A 16,794-nucleotide genomic window follows, 5' to 3' on the forward strand; every position below is an offset into this window, starting at 1 on the left:
TGCAGGCCCTGTGATCCCACTGTCCCTGTATGGAGCTCGACCATGGACCTGGGCCAGGCTAGACTTTTGCTTGGCCCTCATTGGCTCTGAATGCACTTGGATTGCGGTAGGCCTGGGAGGAGAGTGGGAAGGACCGCAGGCAAGGTCCACCCTGGTCTTGGAGCCCTGGTGACTCACTCACTCACTCACTCACTCACTCACTCGTACCTGCTCTATATTTGCTACAGCCAAGTCCTCCTCCAAGTTCTTGGGCTACAACCCCGAACCAGACAGAAAACATCTCTCCCCTCAGAGGGCTTAGGTGGGGGAGGAGACACAGTAGACAGACAAACAGCTCATGTGGTCTAAGGATAAGTGCCAGAAAGATGATGAAGCAGGGAGGGTGGTCAGGAGTGATGGATGGGGAGCAGTCTGCAGAGGATGGCAAAGGGAGTGAAATTTGAAAAGATGTGAGTGAAATGAGGGAGGAAGCCAGGAAGGAATATGGAGGAAGAACATTCTAGACTGAGGGAATCATGGCAGGGCTCTGGGGATGGGTTTGCTGAGTTCACAAGATGGTAGCAGTGCCAGGGCAGCGTGGACAGTAGGATTGGGGCCGAGGAGCCAGGTAGGAGATGGCATTGGAGATGTGGGCCATGGCCAGGACTTCAATTTTTATGATTTTTATTTGAAGTATAGAAGGAAGTCATTGGAGAATTTTGAGGAGAGGAGTGATCTGCTCTATATCTTTAAAGGATTGTTCTGTTGCTTGGGGGCCTGTGAGGAGACGGTGGGAAAGCCTGTGCAGGGGTGAAGCATAGACAGGTAGGAACAGAGAGTGTACATGATATATTTTGAAGGATGGACTAACAGAGGGTCCTGGTAGATTGAATGGGGCATCGGAAGGAAAGAGCAGTCAAGCTAGGTTTTCCGTCTTAAACAAGTGAATAGATGGTCGGTGGTGCCGTTTGGTGAGAAGGGGAAGAGTTGGGGAGGAGCTGTTTGCACGTTGGGAGGACACGGCCCCATCAGGGCCATGTGCAGCAGATTGCATGTTGTTAGCTGGATTAGGTGCAAGTCAAGGAGGCATTGAAGTGTTTGACTGGCGAGCAGCTATGACGGAGGTGGGGATTTGTGAGTCAGCCGTGTGAGCTATATGCTCACCTAGAGGACTTAGGGGAGGGCAGGCTCCATAGAGCCTGAGTTCTAGCAGCAGAGGGATCCCTGGCTGCCTGGCACAGTGCTGTCTCCAGTGCTTTTAAGTTGGTGCCTGGTACTTACTCAGTGTCCATCAGATGAATGAGTGAGTAAAATGAATGAACTAAACAGAGACTTGGGGGACCGGAGCCTTCTCCCTCAGTGGTTGTTATGATGACTGAACCAAACTTGGTCCGCTTGCCCAACTTGCAGCAAAGCCAATCTACCAGGTTGTGGTGAAGGAAAGTACAGGGTTTATTGCATGGCCCCTGAGAAGGAGAGCAAGCAGCTCATTCTCAAAAGACCCAAACTCCTTGGTTTTCAGGCAAGGGTTTTTAAAGACAATGCTAGGGGTGAGGGTTGCATGGTATCCTATCAGCTCGTGGACTTTGTTCTGATTGGTTAGTGGTGAGGTAATAGGATGATGTTTCGGGAATCTGAATCATCCATCTTCTGGTTCCAACCAGTCTGGGGCCTACATACTTCTTGTGGTCAGCACCTCATCACCATCCTGCACTAGGTGGGGTCTTAGTTTCTCAGAACAGCTCAAAGATAGCACCAGATTGTTATCTATATCCCTTCTGGAGGCACCAGGAGTCCTTAGATTCAGTTCTAATCATTAACTGCTTGAGTCTGCTCTTTGGAACTGGGGTTGGGGATGGGGAGGTGGGGGGCAGCAAGAAGCAGCAGCAGGTGCCAGGGGGCTTGTACCTGTGTTGCTGAAACTCGTCCTCTGTCCACCAGTACCGACTAGAAACGTGGAGACAGAGTTTGGGGCAAAGGAGAAAAATATAGCTTTACTGCTTTACCAGGGAACGGAGGCTAGTGCCCTAAAGACCATGCCCTCCCCTGGAAGAGATTAGGAAGTGGTTTTATAGTTTAGGAGTAGAAAGTAGGACCACAGATAAGGATCAGGGTAAGATATAAGCTTTCATTCTTGGTTTTCATTTGTTGGGTTCCTTAGTTCTGCAGGAGAACTCAAAGATAGTGTTATGTACATATATATTCCTTGAAGAGGAACCAGGCCCTTGCCCAAAGGCTGTGCTATTGTTTCTTGACTGTTCCTCCTTTGTCTCTGAGTCCCACCCCCTTCCCTGATTAGCAACTGTTTGAACCTGCCTTTTGGAATGCTGGGAAGGTCTTGCAGGCTAAAGTTTATTCTCTAAAAGTAAGAAACGTAGGACCCAGAAAGGCTGGTGCCCAGGAGCCCCACAGGGTCCTGCTCGATTTCACCCCGGAAGGTCCCACAGGGTCCTGCTTGGCTTCAGCTCCCCCCCACCCCGCTTTCTTTGATATTCCTCAGTCTTGAAGGGAACAGGGATCAAGCTAGGTAGAAAGATTAATCATCAACTGGATGGGGAACGTGGTTCTGTGGGACTCGGCTTCAGAGGTTCGGTCTTGCCCCCCAGCCCATGTTCTGCTTTGTCAAGGGGGTTGGGGGATCAGGTCTTGGCAAGGCTTTTTTCACGCAGGGTCCACAGACTGCCGGGGGAACCAGTGGTAAAGATTCTGTGAAGCCTCTGAAATTCCCTCCAAAATATTGGACCATGTGTACATTTTCTGAGAGCGGCCTTTGATCCAGAGGAAGGTGGAAACGCCTGGGGCTTTCTCTGAAGGGCTTTCCTCTCCTGCCAGCCTCCTGGGGCTCACAGTGACTACAGTAGGCAGGGGTGACCTGATGCTGGAGAAGACACTGGGAGAGCTGCCGTCACAGAGGCACCCAGCCCTGTTGTTTATCTTGAGGTACTGATACATGGTAGCGAAATGCCAGCAGTTAAAAAGAAGTTAAGCACAAAAATAGAGGGCTGCTTAATTGGCAGAGACCACAAGGTGTATGCTTTCTCTGGAAAAATCCTCTCTGGTATAAGAACCTGTGAGGTGGATCTGGGGGGCCCTTTTTGTCATGGTGCATGGGAGGCAGCTTAGCTGCTGTGGATTCCTGTGGGTGGGAGGTCAGGGTTTGGGAGACACTACTATTCTGGGGTGAACACGTGGCTCAGGGCAGGCCTCCTTTAATTAATTCAGTGACATAATGGAGTGTTTCTTCAAGCACAGCCGTACACCTGGCGGAGTGTAAGGGCCACTCCTACAAAATGGCCTGGGCAGTTGCTTGTCTGTGCTTGGAGTCTGTCTTCAGGGCTGGAGGCCTCAGGGGCACCCTGCCCTCTCAGAGCCTCACCTGCCCTGGGAGCCCATGAAGGCACCTGGGGCCACCATCGTCACAAGGGGCCATGTCTTCTTGCACACCAGGTAGTGCATCAAAATAAGTAGTGGGGGAGTTCCTGTCATGGCTCAGTGGTTAACAAAGCTGACTAGCATACATGAGGACTCTAGTTCGATCCCTGGCCTCGCTCTGTGGGTTAAAGATCTGGCGTTGCCGTGAGCTGTGGTGTAGGTTGCAGACGCGGCTCAGATCCCATGTTGCTGTGGCTGTGGCATAGGCTGGTGGCTACAGCTCCGATTAGACCCCTAGCCTGGGAACCTCCATATGCTGTGGGTTCAGTCCTAAAAAAGACATAACGACAAAAGAAAAAAAAAAAAAAAGAAAAAAGGGCGTGGGGGCCTTGCAGAAAGGGGAAGAAACGTATTGTTCTGATGTCTCTGTCTCTCCAAGACAGACTGCTCCAAGGTCTTTGTCTCTGTTCTCTGGAGCGTGGGGCCCACTGGGGTTGAAGGAGTTTGTCAGGGAAGGTAGGTGTGGGTTATCTGAAGAGCCTCACCATCCCTTTGTTCAGGTGTAGAGTCCCTGCCATGTGCAGGGGCCATTGGGCTGCCCTGCTCTTGCTCCAAGCAGCAGAGACATGAGCCAGAAACCTCCCCCTCCTAGCAGTGAGGACCCTTTTGTGGAGCTGGTTTCCCACCTAACTTTATTTCTCTCTCTCTTTCTCTCACATTTCCCCCTGCCCCTGCTCAGTTGGCTGGAGTTGTCTTCCTCGGAGTTGGACTATGGGCATGGAGCGAAAAGGTAGGTGTGACTGTCACCAGGACCCTGAGCATCAAGCCGTCCAAACCAGGCTCCTTCAGCTTTAACTGTCCCTCCCTCCATACTCCTCCCTGACAAAGCATCTCTTGTGCGAGATAATGATTTACACTCATTAATCTTTATACAGAGCTTTCTTTTGGAAGTTACTGGGGTCTTGTGGCTGGCTCTGCTTCCCTGTGGTTGGGTCATTGCTAGAAGCCAAAGCTAGGCTGGTTGGGATTTTGAACCCTGTGGGTGTGGAGTGCCCTCTCCTGTTCCCAGAAGCTCCAAGTCACCCTGGGGCTTGTTTGCAGCTGTATCCAGGGCAGGCCTGGGGCTACCTTCTGGAATGGACCCTGTCTGTGCCTCTGGGAGCCAGCAGGTCCCTGAGCACAGTTGTGTTGATACCTGAATCTTTTGTTCTCACAGAAAGGACTCCCAAATCAGGCATGTGCCCCTGGGTGCCCTGTGGGGTAGGGACAGGTCTAAAGCTAAAGCACCTGTGAGCTCTTTGCCCACCCTGTAGAAGAGAGAAGAGGAAGGGAGATCGGGTTCTCTTACTGTCCAGAAGGGCAAGGGGCAGTTGGAACTCCAAGGAGGGGACTAGATCAGATGTGGGCAGGGTGGAGCTGTAGAGCCCCCTTCTGCTCTGTGGGTGTGTGGGTGCTGGGGAGGTGGCGAGGCCAGGCAGGAAACAGTGGGAGCTAAAGCCTCCTCTTGAACCTCTTTTTGCTTCCAGGAGAAGGAGGCAGGAGTGCTTAGGTCTGTGGGCTTTCTTGCCATGGTCTTCAGAACTGGATAAGGTCCACCTTTGAGCTTGGGCCCCTTTAAGAGCATGCTGAGCTATTTCACTTTGCCCCAGTGACTGTGAAGTTGATGCAAACCATGACTTACTGCGCCACCGTGTGATCACCTCGGAACAGCAGCTCAGTTGCTGCTGAGCCTGACTATCCTGAGCTAGCCCCATGCTTGGCTATTCTGGCTGCCTAATTCCAGCTGGGTGCCTGGTTTGGCTGCTCTTTTCTCCTTCCTCTTTTGAATCCTAGAACTTCTCTATCTGAGCCATTTGGTTGCCATTAGCCAGACGTGACTAATTATATATAAATAGTTTAAATGAAAAACAAATTAAAATTTGGTTCTTTGGTTCCACTAGGCCATATTTCGAGGGCCCAGTAGCACATGTGACCAGTGGCTACCATTTGGAATAGTGCAGATATACAAAATCTCCATTATCACAAAAAGGTAATGGACAGTGCTACCTTCATCTGTCCTTGGTGGATGCATATTTCACAACTGTGTTCATAATGAAGTTGTTTTTCATCTCAGGATAGTGGGGTTCTCCATGAATTGGATGCTAAGTCAGCTGCCAGAGGCCAGGGCCCTGGGGTGTCTTGACCACAGGCCACAGGGCCCCCTCCCATCCCAGGCCTGGCGTAGGTACCCTGCAGGCTACAAAAGAAGTATGGGTTCTGTCTGGGAGGAACTCACAGCGTAGATGGAGACCAGGAGTGGGAGGGCAGCAGGGGGTGCTGAGGTGGGCAAAGTTCTGCCGGGCAGTGGGGCCATGCTCTGACCTGGCTTTTACTGAGAAGATTGAGCCTTGGAAGGCAGGTCCCTGTCCTCATTTAGTTCCCCACACAACTGCTTTCCCTACCCACACCCTTGACTCTCTTCGAGGCTTATATAACCCCGCTTTTTCTGCCTTTTTCAGGGGGTGCTGTCCGACCTCACCAAAGTGACCCGGATGCATGGGATTGACCCTGTGGTGCTGGTCCTGATGGTGGGCGTGGTGATGTTCACACTGGGCTTTGCTGGCTGCGTGGGGGCCCTGCGGGAGAACATCTGCCTGCTCAACTTTGTGAGTGGCCCCAGGTGTGGGGGTGGGAGGAGGTCCGGAGGTGGGGGGTAGGCTCTGCTGGGCAGGCTTAGCCCTTACCTAGAGGGGGTAGCAGCTCTGATGAGCCTCCCCCAGGATCTGGCAGTGGTGGGCCACCCTTTGTACCCTGCTGCCCACCAAAAGGTAAGATCTCAGGAAAAGATAAGATGAACTAGCTGCTTCCTGAGAGAAGCTGGGCCCTCTGGTTTTCAGCTCCTAGTAGGTGGAGTTGACTGCTTGCCGGGCCTGCTCCCCTCCCACTCCCTTGCCTTTTATCTACCCACAGACATTCTAAAGGAGTTGTTTGTTTGCTACTCACCTTTGCCCTTCCTGGCTAAGATCAAAGGACATTGTCCGGAATGTTAGGAAATCTTTTCCCTCCTCTAGGCTCCAGGGAATCTGTTGGGTATGCAGTGCAGAATCCTTAATTTCCTGGCAGAACTTTGAATAGTTTTATATTTAGATACACATTCATTTTGAAATGCATTCAGTTAAAATTAAACAGCACCTGGTGGGGAAAAAACGCATAATCGTGTTTTGCAATATATTATTTGTTGGATTTATTAGATCAAGCTTTCTCTTTTTTGGGCTTAATTTAAAAAGCAAAACTCGTGGGTTTTTTTTTCTCTTAAAGTTATTATGTTTGGTTATCTTGCTACTACGAGAATGGCGATTACGTTGCAGAGCCCCTCGTGTGTGGCAGTGGTGGGGGGGGGCGTGTGTGTGCACGTGCACACATGTCTTACTTTGGGATGTTGCTGGTTGTGGCAGCTGCCCAATGTGCTGTGTGGCCAGGGATGATGCCTGTGATAACAAAACTCTACAAGCTGGAACCCCTCCTCGGCAGGAGGGGACCTGTAGCTGCAGTGGCCTTTACAGAATTCCAGCTGTGTTTCTTCTGCAGAGTTTTCTCTGCAGTTGACTATCCTATCTGCATATATGGAGTAGGTACTGATAATATCAACAACTCCAGAGTTGTAAAGAGCCCTGCCAGGGATCTCAGATGTCCTGCCTGGGCTGTGTGACCTTAAGTCAGCTACCTACCTGAGTGAGCCCCAGTTTCCTTTTCCCTAAAGTGGAGGTGACAGGTGAGATTGCTAGCAGCTGGGCTGGGTGCGCCAGGAGATTGGTCAGAGAGTGTGGCTCGGGCACAGTCTCTGCCCTCAAAGAACCGATGGCCCTGTGGGGTGGGATAGCATTTGTTCCCATGATGGGGTTTCCTTGTTGGAGTACGGCAGCCTCCTTCATAGGAGGTGGCCGACATTGTCTTGGAGCCTTCTTAATACTTCAACTCCTCTTACTTTCTGCCAGCACTGCAGTGACATGGGTGGGGAGGACCATCTCCATTTTATTTTATTTTATTTATTTATTTTTTTGTCTTTTTGCTATTTCTTTGGGCCGCTCCCACGGCATGTGGAGGTTCCCAGGCTAGGGGTCGAATCGGAGCTGTAGCCACCAGCCTCCGCCAGAGCCACAGCAACTTGGGATCCGTGCTGCGTCTGCAACCTACACCACAGCTCACGGCAACGCCGGATCGTTAACCCACCGAACAAGGGCAGGGACCAAACCCGCAACCTCTTGGTTCCTAGTCGGATTCGTTAACCACTGCGCCACGACGGGAACTCCCCCATCTCTATTTTATAAATGACATGGAGTGGAGCTGTCCATAGCACCCTAACTCTGGACAGCTAATAACGTGGGATTCCCTGGACCCTCGCATGGGTCTCTCGGGCCCTTTGTGGCAGGCGGTGGTCCTGGGTCAGAGGAGAGTGCCCATCTGGCTGGGAGGTTGGAGGTGTGGTGACCTTGGCTCCTGTGCTTGTCCCCCTGCAGTTCTGCAGTGCCATTGTGCTCATCTTCTTTCTGGAGCTGGCTGTGGCCGTGCTGGCCTTCCTCTTCCAGGACTGGGTAAGGGACCGGTTCCGGGAATTCTTCGAGAGCAACATCCGATCCTACCGGGATGACATAGACCTGCAGAATCTCATCGACTCCCTTCAGAAAGCTGTAAGCACCGCCTGGCTTCTCCCTGATAGTGCTCAGCTCTCTGGGCTGCAGTCTGTGTGTACAGCTCGGGGGCCGGATGGCTAACACAGGCTCTCCCTCCTCGGCTCTGCTGGGGGGCCATGGGAGGTGCCAGGCCTGCTGTCAGGGTACCCTACCTTGTTTGCTTTGGGGAGGCTGGCCGCCCTCCTGAGCCCACAGCCACCCTCCCCCCGCAGGGCCCGGATCTCTCCAGCCCCATGCGGGCAGCTGCAGTCCCCTGGGCCGGTGACTCCCTCCCTGTCTGAGGCTATTCCTGTCTCCTGTCCCCTTCCTCCCTGAGACCTTTTCCCCTTCCTCTTTGAGAGGGCAGAGCTGCCTGGAGGCAGCTTCTTCAGATGGAGAGGAACACAACCTCCCTGGAATATGTTCCCGGTGTTTGTCTAAGCATTCCCAGCCTGGGGCCTTTTTTTTCCATCTGGTCTCCATCCCCCTCGTGTGTGGCTTCACCTGGAAGCTGGGACTGCAGCCGTCCCCCTTGTTCCCCTGCCAGGAGGAACTCACTCCCTACTGTGCCGACCTATACAAACGAGGCTGTTGTTTGATCTGTCAGAAAACATAGCTTTTGCAGGAACTTTTTATATGGAGCCCCTTGATTCTGAAAAGGAAATAAATTAGAGAGCATTAAAAATAATATGGGAGTTCCCATTGTGGCTCAGTAGGTTAAGAACCTGACTAGTATCCATTAGGATGTGCGTTTGATCCCTGGCCTTGCTCAATGGGTTAAAGGATCCAGTGTTGCCTTGAGCTGCAGTGTAGGTTGCAGATGCAGCTCTGATCTGGTGTTGCTGTGGCTGTGACATAGGACGGTAGCTACAGCTCTGATTCGACCCCGAGCCCGGGAACTTCCATATGCCATGGGTGTGGCCTTAAAAAGACAACACAGAAACAAAAGGCAAAAACCTATCATCCATTGTCCATGTTAACCAAGACTTGTTTACCTTTATTTATATATGGTAGGTCTAGCAAAACCCGTTATGTGACCAGAGATCATGTGTTATTAGCAATGACCTGTATGACCTGTGAAAGGCCACCATCCCACCCTCTTCTGATGTCCTTCCCTCAATGTACCTCGTTCAAAGCTGCAGTTCTCTTTTCATTTCCACTTGGCCTTGATCTTGCTGATGTCAGGGATACCAGGGTGTTTCCTTCCTGTACTGGCCTTAAAGACATTGTAGTTTTCCCCCTTGCCTTCCCTTCCTTTTGAAAATGCCTTTCCCCAGAGGTATTGGGTGAGTGGTGGAGCTTCCTCATGGTGAAATATTAGGTGGTCCTTAGAGCCCCTGGGGACCGTGGGGGTGGGTGAGGTGGGCAGGGGAGATGGGATTTACCTTAGAAATGAAGAGCGATGCAGAAATCCTGGTTGTGGGCTTGTGATTCTAACTGTAACTGTGTCAGCTATAAGGACAAGTGCAAAAATATCTGCTCTTGGATTGGGACACCATTGACGTCACGGTGATGCTTTCACTATGTTTGGTTTTACGATATTTTAGACAAATGAGTGTTTTATTTGCTGCTTCATCAGACCTTGCGGGTGGGGAGGAAGGATGGAGGCCCGGGGTCAGGGGTCAGGGGTCAGTGGCAGAGCTTTGCGTTCCCATTCACCCCATTCATGATGCTTTCCTTGAGAGTAGACGGTCAGCTGCTGTTCTCTGTAAAGAGGCACAAAAGGTGCCTGGGGCCAGCTTGGACCTTTCCTGGGGAAGAGGGTGCACTGCCCACAGGGAGGTGTTCTCTTGGAGGGCAGTAGAAGGACCACCTCAGAAGAGTGAGAAGCCCACTCTGGGCTGGGTGCTGGGCAGTTGGGGACGAAGGGAAAGTTCCAGGGTCAGGAGGGAGTGGAGCTGAGGCCAGGGGGCGCTGTTGAGCCAGCCCCATGTGTTGGGCCCAGACAGGGCCTGGATGCAATTTCCTTCCTAAAGGGTCACCTGGGTCACCTTGCTCATGTCTCTGTGCTGGGAGGTCTGTGAGGTAGGCCTCGATTTCTCAATGGAGATGCACTTAACCCCGTGTCCCTGAAGCTCACACCCTATATCGGGCGACCACAGCCCCCCTTAGAACCCCATTTCTTGCTTTGTGATTTGCAGAACCAGTGCTGCGGGGCATATGGCCCTGAAGACTGGGACCTCAACGTCTATTTCAACTGCAGTGGTGCCAGCTACAGCCGCGAGAAGTGTGGGGTGCCCTTCTCCTGCTGTGTGCCAGACCCCGCGGTGAGTTGATGCCTGAGCACAAGGGTTCTTGCCTCCCTGAGGGATCTAGCTGCTTCTCTTTTGTAGGTGGAACAAGTGCCTGGCTCCCATCGACTCGCCCCAGGGCTCCTGAAACTCTGGTATCCTATATGTAAGCATTCCAGGAAGGTGTTTGCATGGCCCACCCTGGCTCTAGGAAGCAGGAGAAAACAGTATTACCCCTCCTGTGAGGGGCTGTCACTCAGGGGGCCTGGACAAGATGCTGTGAATGTAATGAGCCCCGGTTTCCTTTTTCTGAACATGCCCAGTCCTCAGAAGCCCAGGGCAGTGGGTATATCACTCCTGGGGGTGGTGCAGAGTTTTTTATTTTTTCAACTTTTTGGCTGCTCTGTGGCAAATGGAGTTCCCAGGCCAGGGATCAGATCCAAGACAAAGTTGCAACCTAAGCTGCAGCTGCGCCAATGCTGGATCCTTAACCCACTGCGCTGGGCTGGGCTGGGATGGAACCTACCTCCTAGCACTCCCAAGACGCTGCCATTGATTGCTCCACAGTGGGAACTCCCAGAATTCTTTTCTGTTCTTTCTTCCTCACTTGTTTTCATCCCCAATCCACAGAATGCAGCCTTGGGTTCTTAAGCTCTTAGATGCCCTTGAAGGAGCACTAAATATTGCCTGAACCAAGCCTGAGAAGAAGGGAGCCCTTTAGGCTGTCAGTGCTGTCACACAGCCTGGTGCTGGGCCAGGGGGCTCTGGGTAGGCGTAGTGTCATCTCCATGACGTGGGCAGGTTCCGCAGCCTGGGAGAGGCTTGTGTCTCTGGAGTTTGCACGGCCAGCATCGGACATCGCCACTGTGACTGTGAGATCTTTAGGAAGTGTAGCTTTTCCTTTCTAGCACAGGGATTAGGAGATTGTGACCCCTGAACCAAATCTGGCCTGCCATCTGTTTTTGGATGACCTGCGAGCCAAGAATGGTTTCAGTCATTTTTAAGTGGTTGAAAATAAAAAAAGGATCGTATTTTGTGACATGTGAAAATCATACGAAATTCAGCTTTCAGTGTCCATAAATAAAGCGTTATTGAAACGCACCTGTGCCCATTCCTGTGCATATTGTCAGTGGCTGCATTCATGCCACAATAGCAGAATTGAAAAGTAGTTACACAGTAAGTTTGAAATACTGACTCTCTAGCCTATAAAAAGTTTGCCAACCCCTATCCTAGTATGACAGGTTAGTTGGCAGCATAATGAAAGGGCATGGGCTGTAATGGAATTGGTACGGGTGTTTGCTGGTGTTTGGTTGTGACTTCTTTAAAGCCTTTTACCACCCAGCTTCTCAAGAACACAAAAATGACTAATCTTTTCTGCTTTTCTTACAGCAAAAAGTTGTGAACACACAGTGTGGCTATGATGTCAGGACTCAGGTGAGTGCCCTATTGACTTTGAATTCTTCAGGCTTATTCCATAAGGTCCAGCTTCCTGATGTAGCCCAAGTGCCACTTGGAGTGGGGAGGCTAGGGGACACTAAGCTCAGAGGTGCCGTCTAAGCTGGGAGCACATGGCCACACACATGCCCTTCCTGAGCTGGTGGCAACACTCATGGGAACAGTGATGGGTGTGATTTCAATCCCTGTGAACCACAATGACAAAATCTAGCAGTCGTTATGTTAGTGGAAAGAGGTTAGAAATTTGGGGGAACAAAGATGATGTTTAAGAGGCTCCTTTGGGGTCCCAGGAGGTGTCTGTTATTTAGGGGTTCAGGACGGAGCTACAGGAGCTACAGACTTGGTCAAGCTGCCTATGGAGGCAGTGGTGACGACAGGGAGGGAGAAGGGCTCAGGGCAGGAGCGCGGCTCAGCACTCTAAGGGCTTCTTTAGGCCACAAGGAGTGTGCTCTTGGATGTGAAAAGAGGCGAGTCCCTACCCAGTCTTGCTCTGGTGGCCTCTGGTGGTGCGAATGACAGCTGTTCTGTAGGAGAGATCTCGGGGAATCTGCAGACCCCCTTCCTGTTGGCAAAAGACACTAAGGATGTGACCCTCCAGTTTGGAAAACCTCAGCTCCCTCTGCAGAGACCTTACCTTCCCAGGGAAGGGCCTGAGTCAGCATTGGCTTCTCCAGTCAGGAACTGTATTGCCACTTGTGTTAGTTGCTAAGGCTGTCATAACAAGGTACCCAGACTGTGTGGTTGAAATAACAGATTTATTTTCTCCCAGTTCTGGAGGCTGGAAGTCTGAAAGCAAGGTGTCTGCAGGGTTGGTCCCTCCTGAGGGCCTCTCTCCTTGGCTTGTAAAGGGTGCCTTCTCCTGCCTGAGTCCTGCAGGTTTCCCTCTGTGTCTGTTGGTGTCCTAATCTCTTCTTCTCATGAGGACACCAGTCATATTGGGTTAGGGCTCCCCCCAGTGACATCATTTTAATTTATTTACCTCTTTAAACACTCTGTCCCCAAGTTACATTCTGAGGGACTGGGGGTTAGGATTTCAGCTTAAAAGAATTTTAGGGGGACACAGTTCGGTCCCTAATGAAGAGTGTTCCATCCATGTTTCATAGGTGGGGCTGATTGCCATTGGCCAGGGTGGAGGGGGAGGGTGCGCCATGGGTGCTGTGGCCACATTGCTGTGTGCTTACGGAGCCTCCACTGGGGGTCGGCATTGGAAAGAGCCTGTTGGCCTGTGACTGATCCTGCTGGCTCTGGCTCCGGAGCCTGGCTCACCTGGGCTGCAGGGACGCACTCTGAGAAGCCACTGCCCCTGCCTTCTGGCTCAGAAGACTTTGAACCCTCTTCTCCCAGTTTCTCCCTTTAAGGCACACCTTCTTTCTCCAAGCCTCCCAGCCCCCTCCCCTTTCCAGATGTGGACTGTGGATGTATGTTGAACATGTTGACCTTGAAATCTGTGGTGGGCCTAACAGATGGGTTAAAGGTCATAGCCAGGAATCCTTTAGTTAGGCAGGTTATAAAATGCAAACTGGGAGTTCCCGCTGTGGCTCAGAGGTAATGAACCTAACTAGTATTCATGAGGTTCAATCCCTGGCCTCCCTCAGTGGGTTAAGGATCTGGTGTTGCTGTGAGCTGTGATGTAGGTCATAGATGTGGCTCGGATCTGATGTTGCTGTGGCTGTGGTGTAGGCCCACGGCTACAGCTTGATTTGACTCCTAGCCTGAGAATTCTATATGCCAAGGGTGCAGCCCTAAAAAGACAATTAAAAAAAAAAAAAAAAAAAAGCAAACTGCCCAGGGAGGAACAGAGACAGAGACAATAGATGTGTTTCTTTATTTTTTTTCCTGTCTTTTTAGGGCCGCACTGGCAGCACATGGAGGTTCCCAGGCTAGGGGTCTGATCGGAGCTGCAGCTGCTGGCCTACACCACAGCCACAGCAACTCAGGATCCAAGCTGCGTCTGTGACCTACACCACAGCTCACGGCAACACCAGATCCTTAAGCCACTGAGCAAAGCCGGGGATCGAACCTGCATCCTCATGGATCCTAGTCAGATTTGTTTTCACTGAGCCACGATGGGAACTGCAGTAGAAGTGTTTCTCCTGAAGAGTTCCCTGTGTCTGTCTACCCTTGCCCCCTGCCTCTCAGGTCCCTCATTGCCCTGGAGATTTACCCTGTCCCTGGGGGGAGCCCTGGGGAACCAGGGTGGGTTCAGCCCTTCTGTTGGGGACTCAAGCCACTGTCCTCTTTTTCTGCAGCTGAAGAGCAAATGGGACGAGTCCATCTTCACAAAAGGCTGCATCCAGGCGCTGGAGGGCTGGCTCCCCCGGAACATCTACATTGTGGCCGGTGTCTTCATCGCCATCTCACTGCTGCAGGTTTGTTCCCACTGCCCTTTGTGGCTTCCTCTCCCCTTGTGGCTTTACCTGTTCCCTTGAGACAGATTTCATGTGTGGAAAGATGCTGGCGGCTGAGGGTGTGGGAGGCCCCAGAGTGAGTAGCCTAGTGTCTGCAGGGAGAAGAACTGGTAGGAGAAAGTCAAGAATTCAGTGAATCAGAGGAGTTCCCTGGTGGCTTCGCAGGTTAAGGATCTGGTGTCGTCACTGCTGTGCCGCAGGCTTGATCCCTGGCCTGGGAACTTCTGCATGCTGTGGGTGTGACCAAAAAAAAAAAAAAAAAAAAGAATTTAGTGAATCAGAGAAACCAGGAGCTTTTTCAGTGTGCCCAAGGCGTGGAGGAGAAGCCAGCAGCCTCAGGGGCAGCTGAGGCTGCTGCTTGCAGAAAACCCACCATTTAGCAAATGCTTGGCTCTGACTCCTCCCCCCCCCCCATTGAAGGGGTGACCAAGGTGGGCCTGGGGTCACCAGCTGTTCACACACTTTTTCCTCCTTCACTCAGCAAACGCAGCTGTTTGATCTCAAAGGAAGGCTGAGAGACAGAAGGAGTGGCTCATCAAATACCCACCACAACAAGAATTTAGGGGTGGGGAGGAAAATTCCTAAGGTCACCAAGTTCACAGGAGTCTGCTCCGGGTAGAAAAACATCAGTTTTCCCACATGATTATCTCGGTCACCGAGGTCAGGGATGTAAGCTTCAGACATCAGCATAGCCCAGATTGGGGAATCTTGTTTTTATTACGGAATCCAGGTTTACAGGAAACATTCAGAATTTGTTATTTTGGGAATCCGAACCAGTCAGGGTGACCCTGTCATTTTTGGTTTCACCTTGGGTATGAAGCATGTCTGGGCCTGTGGTGTGTGACATACATGGTCGCGTTGGAGGCCAGGCCGAATGTCCACTTTGCGTCTGTGGTGCCTGCTGACTGCACCTTCTAGGCTCTAGGGACCCAGCCTGGTAGCTGCAGGGGGTCATTTGTTTTAACTGTGGGTTGGTCTCATTTTGCCGTGTGCCCGGTTGCTGCTCTCTGCATCCTCTGCCCCTGTGGGCAGGCATGGGGGGGCGGGGGGCGGTGGGCTTTCCAGGCTCCACCTTGCCCTTTGGGCCCTGATGCTGACAGCAGCTGCCTCTGCGGCTTTGTTTTCAGATATTTGGCATCTTCCTGGCAAGAACCCTGATCTCTGACATTGAAGCGGTGAAGGCAGGTCACCACTTCTGAGGAGCCAGAGGTGGACGAGCAGAGCTGAGCCACGCGTGGAGGCCGCAGCCCTTCACTGCCATCAACTTTATGTCCAGAGGGAAACAGACGCACCCAGCACCCCATCTTCAGCACCCACTTGATGTGACCTCTCTGTTTTCTGCTTGCTGGCGCTGAAGACCAAGGGACCCCCTCACACCTGCACAGATTTGTGGCCAAGACCCCCGCAGGGGTCTGCCTGGAGTCAGAGGACATGTCTTTCAGTGGGGGAGGTGACCTGAGGGACAGATGGCTCTGGTGGTTGCATCCTGGCCTCCTCACCACTCATGTGTCATTGGTGCTGGCCTGGAAGCCAGCTGCACCTTATGTGGACCTCTGAGTACCAGCGGGGCCCGCAGTGTCTGCACAAGTCGGAGTGTTGGCAGGATCCTCAGCCATGTCCAAGTGAAATAAGCCTGAGCCAGTGCGTGGGCTGGTGCCGCAGGAGTGCCTTGTCCACCACCCTCCCAGCCCCCAGGGTCAGGAACTGCCTCCAGCCTCAATAGCATTATGCCCTGATGGCAGGAGGGGGCAGTGGGCACGGCTCTCCTCTGAGAGTCAGCTCTTCTTTTCCTAAAGTGTGTAAATAGTTTATTTATAGAGTAAGAATGTTCCCATACCACGTCTTCATTTCCTCTGGCATTCTTCTCTCAACAGCCTTACATGGTGTCTGGGACTGAAATCACCCCTTTCAGTTCCCTTGAGTGTTTCATGAATCAACCCCACCAGCTTCTCCTTTTCATGCCTAGTCACCCAGCTGCACATCTGCGCACCCCCAGCCCACATAACCCCCACGCCCCCCTCACTTGGCCTCACTGTCTTCTGGTCTTGGTGCTACTGAAACTGTTACCCGGAACTTGAACCCTGGCCCTCCCCACTGCAGAGCCAGGGAGCCCCCCCAGAGACGGCCAGCCGGAAACCTTTGGCCAGGGCTCCTCTCCAGGCCATGTGCTAAGGGCCGGCTGGCCAGCTTGGCATTCGCCTCTCCCTCGGGCCAAGGCCGCTGGGCCGAGCCATAGACCCCAGCCTGCAGCTGTGCAGAGGCTCGGACATTTTGTTGCTGATTTTTGTGGTGACCCTCCACCCTCTGATGGGGTATCTTGGTCACCGTGTCCACCCTTCCAGTCAGGGCTATTGGGGGCTTGCTCTTGGAAATGAAGTCTGTCTCGTGTACTGAATAAGCCCCCTGGGGGTAGCTGGGACATTTGTGCATCTTTGGCGGGGCTACACTCTTAATGCTTCTCTGGGTCCTGTACCAGTCCTGTCCTCGTCGTTCGGGGATGGAGTGCTCCCTTTACTTCCTTGCCGAAGTGTACATGCTAGTGTGGTGTATACTGGTGGGTGTTTGTTGATGATGTTGGCTTTGTTTTGTTTTTTACAATTTTCTTTGTAGACTAAGGGAAGAAGAATGCTTGTTTTTTAGGAAGTGTGATGCTTTTCTTTGACTGCCAAACTCTTTTGTGGGAATATATCTTTATATTAA

At 52.0% G+C, this 16,794-nt stretch overlaps 1 protein-coding gene across 3 annotated transcripts in view; it reads left to right on the plus strand.

The window, feature by feature from the left end:
• The window catches only part of TSPAN14 (tetraspanin 14), a 58,427-nt gene extending 41,633 nt beyond the window's left edge, over window positions 1-16,794 (plus strand). For all 3 annotated transcript variants that reach the window (XM_047759870.1, XM_047759871.1, XM_047759872.1), the window contains 7 exons: window positions 4,091-4,141; window positions 5,850-5,996; window positions 7,848-8,018; window positions 10,142-10,267; window positions 11,621-11,665; window positions 13,936-14,055; window positions 15,222-16,794. In XM_047759870.1, the coding sequence (XP_047615826.1) occupies window positions 4,091-4,141; window positions 5,850-5,996; window positions 7,848-8,018; window positions 10,142-10,267; window positions 11,621-11,665; window positions 13,936-14,055; window positions 15,222-15,293 (732 nt within the window). In that variant the 3' untranslated portion in view covers window positions 15,294-16,794. The remainder of the gene's footprint in view (window positions 1-4,090; window positions 4,142-5,849; window positions 5,997-7,847; window positions 8,019-10,141; window positions 10,268-11,620; window positions 11,666-13,935; window positions 14,056-15,221) is intronic.

This window comes from Phacochoerus africanus, chromosome 15, assembly GCF_016906955.1.
Source record: "Phacochoerus africanus isolate WHEZ1 chromosome 15, ROS_Pafr_v1, whole genome shotgun sequence".
NCBI lineage: Eukaryota > Metazoa > Chordata > Mammalia > Artiodactyla > Suidae > Phacochoerus > Phacochoerus africanus.